Raw genomic sequence first — 23,214 nt, forward strand, 5'->3', positions numbered from 1 at the left:
TATATTAAAATATAAAATTGAAAGGAAAACGTTAAGAAATAAACGCATACAAAATGTTACTTTAAGTAATTATATGTTCCCTATATCATTGTTTATTTTTCAATACAGTATATACATTTATAACTTTATTTTTAAGAAAAATTAAAAGTGGGACGCTCCCACGAAAAAGGAAAAAACCCCCTTTTTTTTAATTCTTTAATCTGAAATGCTCACAAGCCCGTATTCAGGAGTTCCGCAATCCAATAGGCTGGTGGTATATTGAGTGAATATAGTCTGGTGTTGCCCAAAAACTACGTTTACAATTAGGCCTATTTTGTCAGACTTGGTATTGAACTTAATGCACTAGAACGTAAAAACGTAAATTGTTCTCCTTTTGCGGCCCCCTAGCTTCAGCCTAGTTGCTCGCTTCACTCACAAATAACGCACCCCGCGAATTCTGAAAGCTTCGCTAAATTGCTCCGAGTTCAGCTTGCCCCCTGCGTTTTCGTTTCGACCCCCCCTTAGATTTTTCACCGTACGCCCCTGAAGACACTCACCCACACTAAGTAACACACACTGTGATACACTCAATCCCCTTCCTGCTACTAATCAGTTGACTTGTATTCCACATTTCAGACTGGAGCATTTTGTATGTAATCATCGTAGCTTTCTTTGTAGTGGTTGGCACCAGCATACTCATCTGGATGTGTGTCTGCTTTATCTCAAAGTAAGTCTAAAGAGAAACTAGAATGAACTAACATAATAAATACAATACAATTCAAAAGAGGCAATTTTGTATTCTATTCCAGAATATTTAGCACAATATTAAAGGAAACTCTTACTTTTAAAGATGTCTCAAATTATAATTTTTTTTAACAGTCGTTGTTTGAAGAAAAAGAGACGCCATCGATACAGCCTTCTGGATGAATTTGATGAGCATGAGTCGATGGAAATGATTCCCAAAGCAAATGGTAAGAAAGTAACTTTTAGTGTGTAATCATCCACCACATTCTTAACCATGCATGTAGTGATTGCCTTTTTCAAAATACCACTAAACAGACTGCATTTAAGATGCATTGTGATGAGCTGAAAAATAGGAAAAAAATCATACAACACTTTTCACTGCCAGAATATGAAATAATAGATTATACATATAACCAGTATCTTTATTCAAAAACTCCTTCATAAAAAAAAAATACATTAGCAGCAAAAAGCTGAATTAAGGTATTTTGTACAAAAGGAAAACAAGAACGAGAGAAAAAATCAAAAAGGAAAAACATCACATTAAGACAATACAAAAGCAAACCCAAACCATCAGTTCAAAAGTTCCCTACGTTAAAATTGCTCAATTTAATTTATTTTTCAATTAATTTCATTAGATAAGTAAAGGGGCTATTTTTAAAGACAATACAAATGCTAACACAAACCATCAGTTCCAATTTAACTTTGTTGAACGCCTTTGAACATTATTACAATGGATGCTTTTCTTTTTGCATTTGATTGATGACTTGATTGACTCATTATCAATTTGCATAATCATCATTTTAAAGCATGCTTTATTTACTTTATCATTGGCAATAGGTGACCTCAAAGTGGCCTTTAGGTCAAAGGATGATCCATACCAAGGTGTTGCAATCAATTCATTTTGATTTCGGTCAATTTATTCCCCCTTATAGTAAATGTTTGGTGTGCTGTGTTTGGGTTAATTACATCGCCGTGTCTCGTGTACTAAGTTTCTAAACCAACTGTTCTTTGATTTTCATAAAAATTTTGTGTAGAATGGTGTTATAATTATTTAGTATATAAAGTTAAAAATGTTTGTGCAAATCAGTAAAATTAGTTGATAGCATTTTATTTCATCCTTCACTTTTTTTCCAACTGCCTTTTCTTCCCTCTTCCACAAAATACTTAATTCATGCTTAATAGTGTCATTTCAATTTTCTTTCTATTGTTATTCTGTTATTTTTACGGAACTATCTTGTGATGATAAAGTACTGTTGTTTTAATTATTATTTTTATTGTTATTATTATTGTTGTGATTATAATTATATGTTAACATGGTTTCTTTTGTTAAAAGTCTACTTTTGTCTATATCTCTTCACAATCGCTTATCTTTACTCATCTTTTTTTATATCCTGTTACATTTGAAAAAAATTACCAACATATTTTATACTTCTCCCTGAATATTGTCTCAAGTCTAACATTTTCTTGTTGCTCCTTAGTGCTATTTCTTATTGGTAATTTTGTACCAAATTCTGATTTAATTAGCAATGTGTCTGCTTTTTGCCTATAGGTGCCTGTAGTGTATTAGACCAACTAACCAATGCATCTGATTTTTGAGGTGATAGTTTGGCCATAGTCAAGCACCTTTGGTTCATTTATTATTTCTTGTTGTTAACCCTTTTGCTTCAATCCCTTTTACCCCAATTTGCACCCCAAATGCTTAATCCACTGTGTGATGCATACTATGTGTAAACATTCTTTGTTGACATGAAAGTCAACACATAAAAAATTGTATTTAGGCTTGTGTATTCTGCAGTATTAACACAAATTGAGAAACATGGTACAGTATTTCTAATTTCTAGCTTTAACGATTTGGATTTTATGTTTTTAAAATACTGTACCATTTTGACAAAAAAGTTGTTGAGCAAATGATGGGTTGTTCCTATCTAAATAGAATAATACATTTAGAATCTTGCACTCTTTAGTTAAATCTGCTATAGGTTAAAGATATAAATGATTTCAAATGATAAATAAAAAGTGTGTTACATATTGCATATTAATTGTGTCAATATTTGTGCTGGCGAGGTAGTTTGTTTATGGTCTAGCTTCTTGTTTATGTAAGATTTTGTTTTACACATAAAATTAGTTTGCTTCTTGTGAAATGATTTTTTAAAGCTGCAAAATATTTATTTGCAATCAGCAAAAATAATCTGTTAAAAAATCTGTTATATGAATCAAGTTTTTAATTATAATGATTCGCAAAATTTTTCCTTTGTGCTTCTTCATTTGAATTTTAATTATTTTTCTTTCTATTCTGCAGTAGCATAAGACTGAGTTGGGCATACAGTCGTTTCTTTCCANNNNGAACCTAAAATTTTTAGTACAAACAAAATCAGTATTTGAATAGCTAACTAGAACTGTCCTTGAAAACAAGTGAACTATCATTTCCAGTGTACAGCATATATATCCTTATATCCTTATACATTTTCCCTTTGATCGCATAAAGATAACTTCTACAATAAGTACCTGTTTCCTTTGTTTTGATACTATTGTGGTTTAGTGGTTAAGGAAGTAAACTTAAAGCTGAGTCTGTCCATTATATTTAACTTAATTCTGTAGCTCTCTTCCACCATATTTTACATTTTTTATTTGTTTTTGCCCAAAAAGTACATTTAACATCAAATGGTTTTTTTTTTCCAGGAAAGCAAAATAGTAGTATCATGGTCTCAGAATCAGACGATACTGAAGAAGACACGCTCTTTGAGCCGAAAAAGAAATCAAAAACTGCTAATGGCGTAGTCCCACATAAAAAGAGAGGACGTGTACCTACCACTTATTCCGACAGAGTTAGACATGACAAGTTATGACCGGGCTCAAAACACGCTTCATAGAGACTCAACAAGAAGTGTTGAACATTGTGAGCACTATGTTACCAGTCAGCAAATTTGAATTATCGGAACGCAATGAGAGCGCTTAACTGACGCAATACCTTTCTGCCGACGGTCAGCACTTTAAGCGAATAGTCATTCAGAAAGATCCTTTGTGTGATGAATTGTCACGTCACGGTTTTGTGGAATCTTATCGGCAGTTTTATGGAACCATATCAGCTGCCGACGCAGTGTGTGCTGAGCCTTACCGAACAATTAGAAATAAATACTTTATTTAAGTTGTAAATAGTATTTTTACCAGGTTAAATATTGTTAAATTTTTATTGCTGTTATATCATTCCACAGCTCCATCTTTTAAAAAAAAATTAAACCATGTCCTAAGATCTGTGTACGAGAGAAAAATTATATTTGTTTTGAATTCTAAAATCCTGGTTTTTTTTCAGTCTGTTCTGCCAATGATTTGAGTGTATAGAAAAAACATATTCAAAAACATTTTCAAAAAATGAAAAAAAAAAATGATAAAATATTCTGTCAAATATTTGGTCATGCTTTATGATATGAACTTAATTTAAATAGAAATAATTATCAGTATATCCTGAGAAATTTTATTTATTTGGTTGTTGCTTTGTAAAGATGATCAACAAATTTAAAAAAAATTAAATTTTCAATATGAAAAATATGTGAAAATTATAGCCACCTAGAGGTGACACCAATAATTCTTACCTCAGCTCCAAATATGGTGGTGCTCACCCCAATACTCTGGTCTGCAGCAATTGCCTAATTCTCCATCACAGTGGACAGTTCTGCCAAGCAGCACCCCTCCCTTAGACATTGTTGCTGAAGTTCCACAAAAAGTTTGGGAGTTATTCAGCAGTCATTATAGGTTTATCTGGAGACAGTTTGGGTTTGGGGAGGTAAAATTTGGGATGGGGGTTTGAGGATAACAGCTTCCTAACAAAGTGAGTTTCTGCATGTATTGCTAGTTCCAAAGTAGAATAGATGTCAAAACTGTGGCCTTTTACCTGTACCCCTCCACCCACCCAATTTTGAAATCGTTAGTGCTTACCTTTATATTTATTTTTGATTTGAGTTTTCTTTTGCATTCAGTCACAACCAATTTATATTTTAAGTTAATATCAAAATAATCAGGTCAAGATTTGCCAAATCTTGGAAATAGTATTTCGATTGGGGACAGCTCATAGTATTAATAGTGAGTTTAATGTTTATAATTTTGATTAAAGAAATCTGTTTGAATTTTCCTTTTACTGCCATTCCTTTGCATTTTGTACAAAAAAATGTATACAAAAATTAATACATCTTGAATAATTAAAAAAATGGTAAGTTGAACAAAAAGGTTATTCTGCAGTCATGATATTTTTTTTGGGAGACAGTTTGGGTTTGGGTTGGTAAAATTGGGGAGGAGGTTTGAGGATAACAGCTTGTGAACAAAGTGAGATTCTTGGGAATGTATTGCCAGACAGCTGCTAGTTCCAAATTAGAATAGATGTAAAAACTGTGGCCTTTTACCTGTCCCTCTCCATCTGCCCAATTTTGAAATCATTAGTCCTCACCTTTATATTTTTTTTTTTCGATTTAAGTTTTCTTTTGCATTCAGTCACAACAAATTTATATTTTAAGTTAATATCAAAATATCAGGTTGAGATTTGTCAATTCTTGGAAATAGTATTTCGATTGAGGTCAGCTCATATTATTAATAGTGAGTTTAATATTCATAACAAGTGTGTTTGAATTTTCGTTTTACTGCCATTCGTTTTCATTTTGTACATAATAATGTATACAAAAATGAATACAGCTTGAATAGTTAAAAAGATGGTAGGTTGAACAAAAAGGTTAAAGGTCAAAATCATGGAATGGCCCAGAAGATGTCCTGCGTTAGTTGTCCAAGAGCATTTTGTTCTAAATAATTATATTATATGAATTAATAAATAAAGGAAGCTCTTTATAAGAGAGCAGTAATGTAGTTAGACCCTCTGTTACAAAAGTAAGTTTTTAAAAACAAATATTTTTTTAATTGTGTCCCTACTTCTTTCAACATTTTGTTTTCAATTCTATGAGATACCTGTTTGTATTAATTGTGTTTACCGTTCCTTATTTGTGCATTATTTTTTAATTTGGTTTACCTAACAATATGTAGTTTAGTGTAACATGTATGAACTGGGATAATAATTCTTATGAGTGTGTGGATATATGAGAAAATATTGAGAAAAAAAATGTGAGATCTAATTTTTATATTTTTGCATTGTATAAAAATGAAATACTTATAATATTTAGGTGTATGGTATATATATATAACAATATATTTGATGTCATTTATAGATTATAGTTCTTATTAAGAATGTATGCAACTGATTTTCATGTGAGTATTTATAATTCTAGTCTGGCCCAGGCCGTGTATGGCTTCCTTTCTGAGTTTACGTGGAAGGGATTGACACTAAAGTTGTGGCTTCGGACTCAACTTCAAAATTGCGTGTTGGAAGCCCTCGCTGTGCAGGTCACTTGTGTCTTTGGGCAACAAACTTTGTCTCTCTTTAGCCAGGAGTATAATACATGGGTACCAGTATTCTGGAAAGTTAAACAGACTTGTGCGGGAGGAGTGAGAAACTCGCATCAGCAGTGCAATCTAGCCAGATGCTAAGGAAAAGGGGATGGGCATTCTGGCATTTAACCCCTAAGCTCAGGTTTTGACTTTACCTTTAACCTTGCTGAGTTTCTAAACAGCAAAGAATTACAGGTAACTGAGTGAATGAATATATAATTATTTTGATGTGATGGTATTTGAAATATTCTTATCAACAGTGCAGAATACCAAGATTTAACTTAATTTAATTAGTATACATATTCCAGGTCCTTATTTATGGTTTTATTCCTTCAGTTGTTGATTTTGGTAGGTTTATACCTCGTCAAAAACAAATGTACTATCAATTACTTTTTAGTTAATATAGTATTATGCAAGAATTTACTTTTCAATCCTCATACTACACTATATAAACACCTGAAGTCAGTAATATAGATATAATACTTTAAAAATAAATATAATACTTAAAAATAATTTGTTTTTTACCAAACAAATATCTTATGTCTGTTAATATTAGTTTTACAATCTAGAAATATTTGTCGCCCTCTCTCTGTTGTAAATTATAGAATATGCCCTGGCAATTGAATATGTCAATATGACTATATTAAGATTTTGTGTGTATATGTTGAATTTTGAAAAGAAAATATGACCTTGTATGTATAGGGAGGCGATTTAGTTTTGTTTTTTTTTCATTTGCACATTAAAGATACTAATGTATTTGAAGATACTATACGATACGATTTATTTATTTTATTTACTTCCATCAAAATCAATAAAATACAATAAAAACACATCATGATAAATACAAAATAATTGAGATACGGGTGGAGGATATAAAACGAAAAGCAAATAGCCTGTAAGAAGTTGAACCACCTTTACATAACACAATAATATGAACATTTGAATAATGTTGAACTATTACATGTACACACTGAACACACACATTAAGTTACAATAACAGACTTTAAGGGTCTTAAACTGCGCCAATGTATGTGCACATTTGGCATGATTGGGCAGATAATACTAGTCTTTGACTGTCATATGAGCAATTTATTTATTTGAAATCTGATCTTAAAGCAATTTTAAAGTAAAGGAAGGCTTATTTATTTGATTTAAGAGTCTACTAATGTAAAAAGTAAAATATAAATTTGTATTCTCTCCAAAAGGGGTGTGGTGGGCAGCCCTACCTCCCCCACTCCACAATGACAGTGCCAATACAGTGCCCTTTCCTCATTGGATTTGTCTTGTAACAAATGACAATAAATTTAAAAGGTGCATTAATCCTGAAATTATATTCAATAAAGGATGGAAATTCTCATAGAACTGTATAAGGGTGTTCCTCGCGTGTAAAACAAGGAGTCTCCCCACGGACGTGAGATCTAGGCCTATATTCCATCATAATAATCTTCAGTACAGTACTCCTTAGGCCAGTCAAATGGTCGAGTTGTTAGGCAGGAACCGTAAACTACAGCCACCAGTAGAGCAAGCACGTCCATTTGTCAAAGATGAAGCTTTTCGGATATGTTCGGTATTATTGCATCTTGTAACGGTCGCCCTATAATAGATAATAGGTTGTATTCCGCAACATTTTCATATGCGAGTTGTTTTTCAAACCAGTCTCACACAGTTAACTTCACGTTCATCTAAAAAAAACAAGGATTCCATTTGAATTTGCCACATAAAACTGTCGTACTGCTTCAAACATTTTGCGACTGTCATTTGCGCTTTTGATGTGTTGAACTCGTTGATTTGCTCTAACTTTTTCGATGTATTTTAATCTCTTTTTAACCAAATTCTTGCTTTGTTTGGTTTGTTACTTTCGCGAAGCTGTAGGCCCTAAGCACAGTTTATGTCGTTCTTTAGAAAGTACCTCTATTTGGGGATCATTTTCATGTTTTTGCTTCGTTAATGCTCTGCTCAAACTATTTCTTTCTGAAGGTTTCAAACATTCCATCAAAATATTAACTCTAAAAGTCGCATCACCGTCAACATCGAATTTGTCCAATTTGTTTTCAATATTATCTTTAAACAGTGTCTATTTCCCTGTATAATAACAATAATACATTTTTTAGGCTTAGATTTCTTAAAAACAAAAACTGGTTTACCCATATCAAAGTGAGCACAGACAATTTATTTGATCACTATAAACTAAGGTACCACTGTAAGCACGAGAATCAATTAGAGTACATTTAAATCTAGATTTACAAATAATGTAATCAATCTGAGAGTAATATGAAATAGTCGTAGGATTAGGCCTACTATAATTCTTCATTTAACTGGTAGGTAGGATGCTTAAATGCAGTATTACACGCAAACAATGGCCGTATGAACCTACAAATATCTATGTTAGGCATGTCAATATTAATTGATTTTCTAAGTTTAACATTAAAGTCGCCCAAAACAAGTACTTTTTAGATTGCTGGAACTCTAACAGTTCTACTAAGTTTATTATAGAAGTTGTAAAAACCGACGCATGGTATAGGAACATTGCGATTAGGTAAAAACAGATTTACAAATTGAAGAGCAACACGATCGCATAACACTGTCGAGCAAGATAGGCCTATTCCAGCCTTTTTAGCTCATTAAAAAAATATTTTTCGTTTTAGTAAAAATTTTGAGTTGGTCAGGTGTAGGCCAACACAATTTTTTTTTTTATGGCCTTATCGTATTCCAACAATCAATATATTTAAATACTTGCTTATGGATGACAAAACCAATTCCACGATGTCGTGTAGATTGCTGTTGAAAACGTAACAGGTATTCATCAACATGATTGGTGATTTTTGTTTTTTGCAATGCAAGCAAGTCTAATTTATACCCCTGTACCCTATAGTTCATAGTTTACTTTATTTGTTCTTTCGGAAATTCCTATTGAATATGGTACAGACGAATTTGTACCCTGTACCTCATAGTGCTATGCCACCATTTGGTGGTACAGTACTACCCCCTGTACCTACCACCCTGTACCTACCACATTGTACCTACAATCTATATTTAATTCATTTTTCTCATGTAAAAAATTGAAAACAACATAGATAAACCACTTCCACTGGAAAGAGTCATAAGTATAGAAGAGGTATTAGGCCTATATCAAGTAAATACAATTGCAATACTTCCTCTATCATGCAATGTAAATATCTGCTAATATAATATAAGGTATATAATTAAGTTATTATTAATGTCGTGTCAGCAAAATAACACACGCACTATTCTCTTAAAAACACATTTAGAACCATTGTAATAAGGACAATCACAGTGCAAAGTCTTTGGCAACAATAACATCATATACAACAATAACAGAGAATAATTGTCTTTGGATAGTATTCTAATAGTGCTTTTCTCTAATTTTGTGTCTGCCAAATGTACAGGCTGGGGAGGGAGGTTGTACAGGTTTGCCAGCTGCTATATCAAGGCATGATCCAGGCATGCAGAAGTGCCATATTCCCAAAATCTGCTCACCTCAGCCCCAACCAAAGATTCTGTCCCCATGCTAACTTATTATGTGACTGCAGTTTGGAGGGGAATATCGGCTCTACAGGTTGCAATACTTTCGGGCATCAGATGCCAAAATATTGTTCACCACAGGGGCGGATCTAGACATTTACACAAGAGGGGTCCAGAAAAAAAAGGGGCAGTCCAGGAAAAAAAAGGGCACCACGGATGGTGTAGCAACAGGGGCAGGACGTGAAGTAAAACAAATAGTTTTATCGGAGATGTACAGAGGGTTTAGATAAAAAATAAGATCAATATCAATAACAATGGAAACTATTAGTAATAATGAAAATAATAATTTAACATTCGTAATACAATACAGTAGACCAATCTTCATTTTTGAGCGACATCGACCACGCGCCCACTTATGGTATCGTCGTCGGGGACATTGGGCAAGTGACGTCCTGGCAGAAATAAAATAAATGCACTCTGTTTGAAATAGACGTACTTAACACCAGATGTCAATGTATTCCTTTCGTTGAATAATTGATTATTCATCATAATTTTTTTTTTAAATTTAAATACTTATGTTTTAAGTTATTTATTTTTACAGTAGTTTGCGTTTTATCATCAGGTAAAAAAAGGGGCACTTCAAAAATTGAGGGGGGTCCGGACGTCGTGGACCCCCCCCCCACCCTCTGGATCCGCCAACCGTGGGGGTGTGGTGGATATACACTCAGACCCCACTAACATTAATCCTGTATCCGTGACAAGGGTAGAGGGTCTGTAGTTTAACAACCGAATTTGTTAAGTGCATCCCCCTCCTTCGATTTTAATACAATGGCTGAACAGTTATGATCATAATTTGTAAACAGGTGCGCAATTCCTAAGCTGCTGTCCAACAGCTGAGCCAATAGATGACAGCATGTCAATTCAACCAGAGGACCCACCTCGCTATGCTGCAGTAGAATTGAGATAAATATGAGACAATAAGGTGCATCCATTTTTCACATAATCTGTTTCAGAAAACCTCAACTTACTACGCACACGGATGATTTTCTATTTCCATTGGCTTTGTGCGCTGACCGTTTACCATTGTGCCTCAAATTTGCATCTACCAATTGACGTTCCAGACTTTCAATTTGTTTCTTTAAGTCCACTTCTTTTCTCTCTAATTCTTCTTTATGCTTCTAAAGAACAAATACAAATTTCATGCATACTAGAGTATCCTGTTTAAAAGCATTGCATACAGTTGCATNNCATTTATAACATTACCAATTGATATTCCAGACTTTCGATTTGTTTCTTGAAGTCCGCTGCTTTTATCTCTAATTCTTCTTCCTGTTTCTAAAAAAAAAACAAAAAAACAAAAGAAAAAAAAAACAAATACAAATGTCATGGATGCGTATCCTGTTTTAAAGCATTGTATACATTTTTATATTATATAAAAATAATCAGACATTTTTTCCTTGCCAATTAAAAAATTATCAAAGTCGCAAGTGAAAAATAAACCAGATTAATATTTTTGGAAAGTAAGAAAGTTTTGAGATTCTTCTTAAACAGAACTAAATTTGAGGAATGTTTAACAGAAATTGGTAACTGGTTCCAGAGAAGGGAGCCTAACAGAAAATGAACGTTGACCACATGCTTTAGGTTTATGTTTAAGTGGGTCTAAAGGGACTTGCAGAAGGTGTTTATGTAGAACAGAGTGCATGGGAGGCAGGCGCGTAACAGGGTCTTGGGTCAGGGGGGCAAAGGTAATAATTTTCCCGGTTAGTAATTTATCATACCCACACACGTTTTTTTGAAACTGAATATAAGCATTTTCATTATGTCTTAATTTATTACAAACATATTCTTTCACCATCGTTACACATTGGGCCCTTCTTTTAGGTAAAACGATCTATCTTAATATTTTCTTTCTTGAGATTTGCGACTATTGTGTTTAAATAACTTAAAAGGCTAACCCTTTAAAAAACCGTAAAAAATGCGCGCGTAGCACACATTTTTTGTGTTTTTAATTCTAATTTTTTCGGAATTAACTCCCTAAAATGTGCAATTTTTAGAGGAAATTGGCCTGCTTTAACAAGAAATGCGCACGAAGCGCGCGAAATTTGAGATTTTTAGGCACTTTCAGGGGGTGAAAAGGGCATCTTCAAGGGGTGGGGAAAGATTTTCCACAGATGGATATTTTCCCCTTGTCCCCCGGTGGTTACGCCACTGCGAAGAATATCTGGCGGCTTAGATCAAAGTAGCTATGGACAAGTGGAGCAGGAGTTGCAGGGTGTTGTGAGTCTCGTCATTGTGATATCTTCCTTTTTATTCTTGTCTTTATTTTTCTCTTCTCTTTTTCTTTTCCTTTCCCTTTCCTTTTCTTTTCCCCTTCATTCTTTTTCCCTCCCTCTCCCCTCTTTCTTATCTCTTATTAACCAGCCCGGTACCAGCCCGGTAAAAACCGTCAGTGGGGGGGGGGGGGCGGAGCAGGCTGACCCCCCTGCCCCGCCTGTTACACCACTGACGGAGGGAACATAGGAGGTAAGGAACTCCAAAAAATGCGATGGTTGTTCTTCTTATCGAGTCACTACGTAGCTAGTGTGTATCATCTCGCTTACGTAATGTGGTGATGGAGAAGCAGGTGGATGCATACCTGACATGGGCCGCGACGTAAACGCTCCTTCTGTGACCGGACGGGGCTGGAAATCAGGCCCGTATTCAGGGGGGTTTATGTTCGGGAGAACCCCTCTTTTGTAGAAAACCCCCCTCTTTTCTGGCGAAACCCCCTCTTTAAATTTCCCAAATAAGTCCTCCAACCCAACTAATGCACTGTAGACCCACCCAGACACAGACATTTTCAAACATATCTGCTTTTATGTCATTATTTAGACTCATAAAGCACGAAAATCCTTTTGCTTTGGGGATTTCGCCGACCCCACCGGGGCTTCGACTGTGGACCTTACGCCCAGAACCCCCCCCCCCCCCCCCCCCCCCTAAAACTTGAAAAAACCTGGCTACGGGCCTGGAAATGGACCAGTACACCGGGGTAACCCCCGGCCTGCTCTTCTCGAATGATGTACTGGGTTCTTTAAAGTGCACACGAGTCAATTGTGTACACTGGGCCTACGGTTTAGAGTCCTTCCGAGAAGAATTGTTCCACCACGGGAACCATAGGCGATATTATGGCTGTATGGTTGATGATTGTATGAGAGTGGCTTGAAGACAAGTAAAAGTATATAGTTTAAATGCAATTCTTTCTTTAACAGGGACCCAATGTAAATCATATAGGATGGGTTTAATGTGTTGTTGACTAGTAATAAAAAATCAAATTCGGGCAGCAGAGTTCTGAACTTACTGTAATAAACGAAGAGTTATAATTAATCCAAATAGAATAAATGCAAGAAGTTTTTCAGTTGATTTGGAATAGAGGTCTTGCAGATTCGCCAAAGGTTGCGAATATACAAAAAGGAGGAGACAAAATGCAAAAAAGTAAGAGATTCATCAAGTAAACTACAGAATGGAAGAGGATTGGCAATATTACCAAATCGGAGTGAAGAAAATTGTCTTTTTTTTGGAAAGATTGAGCATATTGTGAAACATCCATGTTTGAATTTCGGTTAAACAGCATTGAAGCTTTTCAAAATTAAAAGTTTTTCAGCATTGGGGTCATAGGGAAGAAAAATCTGAATATCATCAGCGTAAAGATGAAACTTAACATTTTTTGAATAGTAACATATCTCAAATAGGGAGATATAAAGAATAATATATAATATTACCAATTGATATTCCAGACGTTCAATCTGTTTCTTAAAATCCGCTTCTTTTCTCTCTAATTCTTCTTTATGTTTCTAAAAAAAAAGAACTACAAATTTCACGCAAAGTACCTTCTTAAAGGCTTGTATACATACTCATACATAATTATATATGTGTATATACATATATATGCCTATATATTCCTATATGTAAATGTTGACATTCTGTAACCCAGACCCCCAGCGACTCCACCACTGGTACCTTGCAACCTGGACATTTTGAGACCTGAAATGCCTTGGTTACAAAATGTCCAGATTGCGAAGCACCTGCAGTATAGTGTTATGAAACATCCTGGTTACAAAATGCCTGTCACCCATCTACATGATAAAATAAAAAAATTAGCAAAAGGTACTTAACAGAAATTTAAAAACTAAACTTAATATCAAAATCAAAAACTAATGAACAGGAATACAATATCACAAAGAATGTGTTTACCTGGTAGCAATAAACATTTTAAAAAATAAATTGACATTTAATAACATTTTTTAGGTCTTCACCAACATCATTCCAGATTTTTGCACCCCTACAGTATATGATAAGCTTCTTTTCTTATAGTCAGTTCTTGGTTTTTGTGATACTGATTGATATATCACCAGGCAATAAACAAAAGGAGGACATATTGTTGTATTATGGTGTTACCACTGTCAGTTCCATCATTATAATTATTTTACACATCTTAAAGTTCAATGTCCAAGAAGTGAAGGTGTGAGTTTTTGTGGTGCTTTAATCATTTTGTGATTGAAGAGATGGGGATGTGTAAGACAGTAGGTATGTAGAAGGGTGTAGTTTCGGAGAAAGGGAGTAAAACCATGAAAAGGGGTGTGTTTTTAATTATAATTTCGTCGGAATTGATCCAAACTCCCTAAATGTGCAATTTTTAGAGGAAATTGGCCTACCTCAACAAGAAATGCTCTTATGTTATATATGGCCACACTCGTTTTTTTAAACTGAATATAAGCATTTTCCTTAGAATATAAGCATTTTCCTTATGGCTTTATTTATTACAAACATATTCTTTCAACATCATTACACATTGAGGCCCTTCTTTTAGGTAAAACGATCTATCTTAAATTTTCTTTCTTGAGTTTGGGAGTATGTGTTATAACTTCGAAGGTAAAGGAGAGCAAGCACAAGCTTGAACATTAAAAAATGGGCGCAAAGCGCGCGAAAAAGTTTTGTTTTTTTAATTCTAATTTCGTCGGAATTGATCAAAACTCCCTAAAATGTGCAATTTTTAGAGGAAATTGGCCTACCTCAACAATATAATACATAACAATTTAAAAAAAATGAGTAGTTGCATACGAATTTTCCATGAATCGATGATCGATGAATCCCAAAAAGAAGAGGGGGGGGGGTCCGGGGGTTCTTCCCCAGGAAAATTTTGATTCCTAGAAGGCGGGAAATGAGCTTTCCCGACTTCTGAGGTGTCTTTTAAATTAAAGTCATTAAAAAATACTTCAGAAGTCGGGAAATCTCATTGTTCACCATTTAGAAATCAACATTTTCCCGGGAAGAACTCGAACCTCCCGGCCCTTTCTCTGGGTTCATTGATTCATTATAATAATTTTCAAGAGGGGAACACCTTCAGTTTTGAAGAACATAAAAGTAATTAATCAAAATTCAAGGTTTTCCACTCTTGAAAACGGTCAGATAATTTTTTCCCATTGTTAATACAGTAAATAGGCCTTAAGTGTGTATACATACATAAAAGATTGAGTAAGTTGCATACGTAGTTTTTCAATGAATCGATAAATCCCAAAAAGAAAAGGTGGGGGGGGGGGTGTGCAGGTCCTGTGGTTCTTTCCCGGGAAAATTTTGATTCCTTGCTGGCGGGAAATGAGCTTTCCCGACTTATGTGGTGTCTTTTAATGACTTTTAAATTCTTCAAAATTCAAGGTTCCCCCCACCCCAACCCCTTGAAAATGATTCAATTAATCAATGAACTCCAAAGATAAAGGGTCCGGGTTCCCCGGAAAAATTTCGATTTCTAGATGGCAGAGATGAGCTTTCCTGACTTCTGAAATGTCTTTTAATTAATGACTTTTAAAGTTCTTCAAAATTCGAGAAGTTGCATGCGTATTCTTTTTTCCATGAATCGATAAATCCCAAAAAGAAAGGGTGGTCCGGGGGTTCTCCCCCTGGAAATTTTTGATTCCTAGATAGCGGGAATTGAGCTTCCCCGACATTTGAAGTGTGTTTTAATGAATTTTATGTTCTTTAAAATTCTAATTTTCTAATAGCAAAAAAAAAAAAAATCAGCTCACGGGTCCTGAAAAACAAAAAAAAAAAAATTGAAAAATCAGCTCACAGGTCCTGAAAAGGTAGGTCTAGAATTCTTTTCTTTTTCCACTTTTTTTGTTGCCCAATAGAGGGGTCAGGACCCATGACCCCCTCCCCCAGATCCGCCAATGTGAATTGCGAGAAAATGTAACTCGGTCGGGAACTGGATAAACATTCTCTTTCCCATCCTCCTTCTCCTCCTTCTTCCCTCCTTCTTTTTTTTTGCATTTCCGATCATACAAAAATTTCCAGACATTATATATTTTTCGCCAAAAAGTGGGGGACCCGGGCCCCCGGCCCCACCCCCCGCTTCCGCCGGCCATGTTATTACACAATGTATCTGGCGGTATTTGAATCTGTTCAACCATGAAACCACCTTTAAGTGCTGAACGACATCAGTGGTGCAAGATTTCAATCCATAGTGACCAGACCTAGCATAATTATGCTCTTTGGCATAATTTAGACTCATTTAGCATCTAGCATATGTGCTGGCATAATTTTAGAAAAATTTAGCATAATTTATCATAATTTTGACCTCAGAAAAAAAAAACTTTGAATTAAACCAGCCGTCAATAACCGTGGATACACATAATAAAAATGAATTCGTCCATTGATTGAGTATCCAATAAATCCTATGCTATGCGCATACTGCAGCTGCCTTTCTGTGTTTTTTTTTTCTTTTAACCACACATTGAAAATAGTTTTGGCCAGGTTCGAAAATGGTTTTGGCCAGGTACTCAATCCTGTCCGGTCCTGTCTTGGCTGGAGGCAAAATTCGCGTTCGTTCGGTCCGTCCGGGAGGCATGCGTCTGGGAGTAGTGTATTACCGACTACTGAGTTTTAAATTAAGATACTGAAACTCGGGCTGATACTCTATTGCTGAGACTGATCAGGGAGTTGGTTATAACAACGGAGGAGGGAGCGCTTATTCGAAATATAACATTTGGCATAAATTTAACATTTGGCATAATTTAGCATAATTTCCCATCAGCCTCGGCATAATTTGATTTGCGTCACTGGTCACAAGTTTCAACCACTGACATAAATCATCTGGATTACAACAAACCTCCATCGTCCACACCGATGAGTAGACTTCCTCCGCTACTATTCAAGAAAGCACTCATGTATGTCCCAAGAACAGACTTCAGGGTATTGCCGAGGTAATTACCATCACCTCGCTTGAATTCCAATTTGCGAGTCTCATTACCAAGCTGTTGATTTTTCTTTAAGTAGTCTACTTTATCAAGTTGATCTGCTATAGAATCAGCATTATTATATAACTCCAATAAGTTGCCATTATTACTCGCGTCAGTTTTTTCCTCCTCGCTCAATTCTTCCTCATTTGATGTAGACTGATGTTCATTAGTTCCCGGACTAGCACTGTTGATGACAAAAGACTGAGCCTGACCTTTCTTGCCTTGGCTACCTGTTCTCTTTTCCTCTCTTTTCTTCTTTCTCTTCTTATAATTAATTTCTGTTCGAGTAGTTAGCACTGTCCCACCATTTTGTCCCTTATTGCCCCAAAAATAGTCTATTATTAGCCTTTGCCCTTCCTTTATCAATCCATAAGGTAGCATTGACTCGTTAAGGGTGATCACTGCTAGATTTTGACAAAATTCGTTTGGTACAAAAATGGTTGCAGTGAAACTTTTGTGTGTGTGTGAAGGGGAAATATTAACATTATACCATGCAATGTTGATGCCCAATACATAATTGAAGACATTCACGATCATAGTGCACACTTTACGTTTACTTATGGCGTTATTCAGGTTTCCCATCAACACACCGTATGGTGTAGACATGATGACCGGTGATTCTCATTGATTCCACTTGACCTGAAAAAAAAAGTCTGCATGGATTACTTGATGATTATAAAAAGGTGTAAAATGAAATGTTGTATTTAACAAACTTACAACTCTCACTCATTGTGTTGGCAAATCCCATATGTTACATTGTTATAGTAGTTAGGATTTGGAATTTCCACCTCCGCTGTCATTGCGAGTTTGCATCACGTAACGTTGGAATTTGTAAAGTTGTGGTATCACTACTTATACATATCGAAATAGATAGACGGTCCGTGTCAAAGGCTGTATGATTATTGTTTAATAACGGCTATGTAAAATTCAATTGACTAACTATAATTTTTTGAAATTAAAAAAAAAACAGGAATGTATCATTCATTCTCTTTTTATTTCGGAAATATATCCATATACTTACAATTACCAGTTACAATAAGATGATTACAAAAAGAAAAGAAGAAATTAATACAGCAAGTTATTCCATTTCAGATAAAGCTTGGAGCTTTTAAGAATGTGCTGTGGTACAGTATCAACTAACTTGTTGCAACTATTTGTGATCCTTCTCCTAAATTCAAAAAACGGATTTTCTAATAAATTCATAGAAAGAGGGAATATTTCTAGACACAAACATTTCACTAGGACTGCAGAAACGCGGTAACTTCAAAAACATTCGAAATGCATTATTATAGCAAACTTCCAAAGATCTAATAGTAGATACATTGTAACTTGCCCAATGAGACGCAGTACATATTTACGCAGTAATTCTTAAATAATAAACATTTGACATCATCAGAGCATTTTTTGAATTTGCTACGAAGAACATTACCCCTTTCTGTCTTTTAATATCATTTTCATCTTTCATATTTATATAGAAATTGTGCACTTTTCAGTTTGTAGAAATATTGGCCTAATAGGTTTACACACTTCCAAATTTTAACAACGTTCAGTACATCGTTTTCACAATAAATTTAGCCTCTGGTAACCGTTGCACCCATGAAATCTATGGAGTGGTTACTGAGATGGTTACGAAATGTGCAAACAATTGCGTTTTTACTGTGTTTGGTCCGGAAATACGCACCGCACTTGGAAAAGAGCAAGTGAACAGACAAAATTCATGACAGTAATGCGTAATTGTTATCCTTTCCACCCGCTTTTAAAAAGTGGGGTTTTAATCTTAGAAGATTGGAGAAAAGTGGGGAGGGGGAGGACAAATGATATGATGTCCCTCCTACTTGGAAAATGGGGACGTGTCCCCACCGATCGACACCCATGCATCGCGAGGGAAAATTAATTCTATTAATTATAAAATTCCTCCTGAACAACATCCCAGACTGAAGATTCGAAGCGTCCATGCAATCGATAACGTCTCCTCTCACCTTTTGTTGGTAGCTAGGCAACATGTAAACAATCGAGTCTGATTTGTCAAATGGCGGAAAATAGTGTTTTACATTGTTTATGATTATTTATATCAATTTCATTATTACTATTATTGCTAATTTAATATTAATTTACTACTTATTATCAGTATATCAGCCTCATCATCAGTCATCATCATCAACGTCGTCATTATCACAATTTATTATCATTCCATTATTATTGTCACTATAGTATATATAAATTTGTATATTAATGTTCATATTGTTCATTACTATTTAAAAGCTAGTATTTTTAGTGCTTATACTATTTAATGAAGCTTTGGTCTTGTAACGTTTTACCTCTGTCATGTGTTTAAATATAATGATTTGTTTGCACCTTCAGAAGACTCTGGGTGTAGGCCTATATGCCTTGTTGTTTTGTCAGAATATTTTACCTGTTTTAAGTTTTCGAGCGATCACTAAGGCTTGATTACAGTTGACTAACTGCTGATTGTCGGCAACATTTTGAACGATGTTGCGCGCGCTTCCTTCCGTTGCGTTCTATTATTATGGAGTCTGATAATTACGGTATTAAAGATAAACCATGGAGGATTTCTTTCCTCCATGGATAAACCTACCTCAAGTAGAGTCAAGTTAATCACTTTTTAGTAAAGAACCAACAGGTGAATAAAAACGATTCGAACAGCATGAGGAAACAAAAGCAACGCCGAAGGAAAAAAATAATAATGTGATGATAATGTTTAGGTTGGGAATTTCCAATACATTTGGACGCTATGTTGCGACACGCCCAATTCAGTATGTGCATTGAGACATATCAACTTATTTGCATATCAATAACTGGAAAATAATAATTAAAAAATGGAAACATCAAGTATTGTAATCAACTATAATCACTCCAGAAAATGCATAGGGCCTAAATCTATAACCGTTTCGTTATAATCGTGCAGGAGTTTAACAATTTGCTACAATAAAATAATATTAATACTAACACGCGACGCTGCCAGAATTGTCAATTGTCAGTCTGACAGACGATGACCTGCCTAGACAGAAAGCGTGGATGAGCTTTGAGTAAAAGTAGCCACAAAACGACGACCCCTTACCTGTTTCACCGTTGCCGGGAATTCATACTTTTTGATCCTCTTTATGGTCTTGACACTGGATCTAGCTAGTTAAAAACATCAAAATGTAGGGCTTCCGATCTTCCAAATAGTACCACTAAATGGGCTTTTAAATGTTCATCAAAATCCTATTTCCCCGCATTAAATATTAAATATAGTTATAAGGCCTACTAACAGTAGAATAAAATTCCAGTAGTAAAGTTGCGTGTTATGGACTATCCGCACATAAAAAAATGATTTAAAAAATAAAAAATGTGTATGTGTTGCAACTATAAGACGACTTCCTGTTTTTGATCGTAATTTGCTATAAGCTAATGTACGATACACACATGAATGTATTGATTTTCGCAATGGAGCCAATATAAATAAAAACTATCAAACAATCATTCAATCAATCGTCCAGATAGCACGGGGGCTAGATGATCCCCACCCCCACAGAAAAAAGAGAGGTGAAAACAAAGAGGTCCAGAAAGAGGGAAGCGCGGTACGGTATATACTCCAAACCAAGCTATTGCCATTGTTTCGATGTTAACGTGTTATGAATAATGTTTTCACGTTAGGTCTATGATGGGTAATCACGACTTAATTCTTTATTGATGATTTAGGACGGAGACAGATTCTAAGGTGGGTAGGGATTTGTTTAAAATTAAAAGAAAATATACCATTGTCAAAAGCGTCGTATTAGAGTGCTGGGTAGTGGCAAGTCTAGATGGACTCTCTGGCCTCTACAGTGCTCATTTGGACTTGCAACTGAGCTTTGGCCTCAGAAAGCACACATGCATTGCACAACTGGTCAATGTTCCATCGTAAAATACTGAGTCGTATTATAGAAAAACCTCCTGGCCAGGTCTCTCTCCGACTTTTCGAAAATTATTTTTTTTAAATAGTGCTGGAGTAGAAGAGGGCCCATGGCCTCTCCGTGGTCACTCTGTGGCAAATTTGGAATGGGACTGGGCCAAAGCACACAGTCACTATGCCACTTTTAGTGCTTGGTAGGACGTCCATGTCACAGATTCTTTTCTACCTGTAATCCTTGTATAAACATTTTATTTTATGTATATTTAATATAGAAAAACTTCATATAGAAATTTTCAATCTTGTGTCTCATATTTATTAAATCTTTACATTTTATAATTTTATTATTTTAGTTTACATACTGGACATGTTTAATGTCCTTTGCCCTAAAATATTTCATTCTTTGTGAGATACTTTAAGAAGTATCTCACAAAGATACTTTAAGAAGCATTACTTCTCTAGGACTGTAAAATAAATAAAAACAAAAACATACTTTGCTACCGTAAATATAAAAGAAGAAAATATAAACTTTGAACAAATTAACATATAGATCTGCGCTTAGTATGTTCTTTATTATAAAAATATTTAATATTGAACATACGGCAATACAAAATTGCACATTTGGCGACAGCATGTTATGTAGCAATTTTATGAAACCAGTATTTATGACAGGGGTGTAAATGCGTACACTTGACAGGATGCTTCAACATTTACTAGAAGTCTAAATACTTACTTTAAACAGTACCATGATAACTCAGCCTTTTTGGGAAGGCAGTTGTTTTTGTTTCAAATTTTGTATTCTATTTGTGACCTAAATACCATGCTTTCGGTGAGTAATCTCAGTAAAAAAAGTCAAGGTTACTTTATATTCTAACACATAGTGTACTAGAGAAGTTATTCAATAATAATTTACATATTATCTACATAATGGTATTTTTACGTGAGATCTAGCTTTAATAGAAATAAAATATTTGATGAAAATGAAATAATTTACTACTATCAATAAAAATGTTACCAAAAAAATGCTTCAACTATTTACAGTATGACTAGCAGTCGTATGCAATGCACTGCACCATGTGTTAGATCATTTTCAAAATAAACACAGCCAACCATCCCTCTAACAACATTAAGGGGACACCTTTTTATACCTTGTTTAGCAAACCTGCCGACTGCAAATATTGATGATTTCAAATAAAAATAAAATATTATTTTTGGCCAATTAGCGCACCCGCTGCCACAAAAAATGTAAATTAAAAAAAAAAATTTAACAATTTTTATTACGCCTTCCGCTAATTTGAAATCTCCAAAGATAAAATATGTATTTTTCTTCCTAATTATATAAGTTTAAAGCATTTAACTATCCCATTTTACATTCACCAATAAAATTTTATTTTTATTTTCTCCTCCATCTGGATGTTTTTGGCAAAACTATTTGCTAAAGAAAACAAAATTTTATTTTTATTCTGCCCTCCTCCGATGATCTTTAAAAATATAAGTATGTGAAACAAAAAATAAAAAAAGTCTTGCCTAATCTTCCTATGTAGTTTTTAATAGCACCAGTTTTAACTGCAATTTTTTTTTTAATTAGGAAAAAGTAAGTTTAAAGAACAAAAGAGGCTAACATAAAGCATTTAATATTACACTGTGTAGTTAAGAAAGGATTTGTAATATATTTTAAAAGAAAATCAAGGCTTCACCTTACAAAGATATTTATAAATTATTGAAATACATAGTTTAAAACATGTATCAGGTTGACTTTTGGAATGTTTTTTTTTAATCTACTTACAAAAATACACACTTCTATATTTCTGACCATATTAAAATATGCAGTGGTTAATATTACACAGGTCAGTATCTGGGGCAGATGCAGCATTTGGCTTTAGCGGGTGCATGACAATCAACACAACCTCAGCCCCACCATGGTTAGGGTTGAGGTATAAACATTTTGGACTTGGTGCCCAGAAATTGCACTCACATCATAACTTTAAATTCTTACTGGTACTACTGTAGGCCTATGTTCATACCAACAATACAATACAAGAATTATTTTTCTTAATACAATTTAGGGGGGTGCGATTGCACCATCTGCACTCCCCCTGCATCCGCCCCACAGTATTGTCCTAATCCAATCCATATACAATAACATCGATGTAGAAGCCACTGCCATTAAATAATTGTTAAAATATTCCAATGCTTACTATAAGTTTTTAAATAGAAAGAAAACCCAATAATGGGATAAAGAGGAATGAACAAGGTGTTTTGGCCATTGGACCCTATAGAGCATAGCCCTTATTAGCTCATTGAAAAAAGTAGAACAGGTACTTTAAACTCTTGGGATAATTTCCTGATGTAATGGCCTTGAGTAGGAATACACTCTTCGGAGACCGATCCAATAGGGGAATTTTGCACGGGGTAACATGT

The 23,214-nt window shown here is 34.7% G+C and overlaps 3 protein-coding genes across 6 annotated transcripts in view; 1 reads left to right on the forward strand and 2 right to left on the reverse strand.

The window, feature by feature from the left end:
- Positions 1–6,909, forward strand: part of LOC117113328 (dyslexia-associated protein KIAA0319-like) — a 35,142-nt gene extending 28,233 nt beyond the window's left edge. For 3 of the 4 annotated variants that reach the window (XM_033256633.1, XM_033256635.1, XM_033256636.1), the window contains 4 exons: positions 616–706; positions 859–950; positions 1,561–1,605; positions 3,403–6,909. In XM_033256633.1, the coding sequence (XP_033112524.1) occupies positions 616–706; positions 859–950; positions 1,561–1,605; positions 3,403–3,569 (395 nt within the window). In that variant the 3' untranslated portion in view covers positions 3,570–6,909. The remainder of the gene's footprint in view (positions 1–615; positions 707–858; positions 951–1,560; positions 1,606–3,402) is intronic. The other variant, XM_033256634.1, reaches the window with a different exon arrangement.
- On the reverse strand, positions 4,965–14,079 carry LOC117113329. Its single transcript, XM_033256637.1, has 5 exons — positions 14,065–14,079; positions 13,389–13,460; positions 10,894–10,965; positions 10,659–10,808; positions 4,965–8,229 (listed from the first exon to the last, which is right to left on the reverse strand). Exons 1-5 carry the CDS (start codon positions 14,077–14,079, stop codon positions 8,140–8,142), a joined length of 399 nt encoding a protein of 132 aa, XP_033112528.1. The 3' UTR covers positions 4,965–8,139.
- A 2,271-nt stretch (positions 14,080–16,350) lies between these two features.
- On the reverse strand, positions 16,351–19,619 carry LOC117113340 (schlafen-like protein 1). Its single transcript, XM_033256653.1, has 2 exons — positions 19,498–19,619; positions 16,351–17,540 (listed from the first exon to the last, which is right to left on the reverse strand). The coding sequence occupies exon 2, from the start codon at positions 17,505–17,507 to the stop codon at positions 16,761–16,763; it is 747 nt and encodes a 248-aa protein (XP_033112544.1). The 5' UTR covers positions 17,508–17,540; positions 19,498–19,619; the 3' UTR covers positions 16,351–16,760.
- Between the last annotated feature and the right edge of the window lie 3,595 nt (positions 19,620–23,214).

This window comes from Anneissia japonica, unplaced genomic scaffold (assembly GCF_011630105.1).
Source record: "Anneissia japonica isolate Jap-2015-1 unplaced genomic scaffold, ASM1163010v1 scaffold287589_len272378_cov178, whole genome shotgun sequence".
NCBI classification, from domain to species: Eukaryota; Metazoa; Echinodermata; class Crinoidea; order Comatulida; family Comatulidae; genus Anneissia; species Anneissia japonica.

Excerpts from the sequence above, each read along its gene's own strand:
- LOC117113329 (XM_033256637.1), bottom strand. Across the intron at positions 10,966-13,388 it reads AACGTCTGGAATATCAATTG|AAACAGGAAGAAGAATTAGA; the intron begins GTAATATTATAT and ends TTTTTTTTTTAG. Across the intron at positions 8,230-10,658 it reads GAAAATCATCCGTGTGCGTA|GGAAATAGACACTGTTTAAA; the intron begins GTAAGTTGAGGT and ends GTTATTATACAG.
- LOC117113340 (XM_033256653.1), bottom strand. The coding sequence starts at position 17,507 with ATGTCTACACCATACGGTGTGTTGATGGGAAACCTGAATAACGCCATA.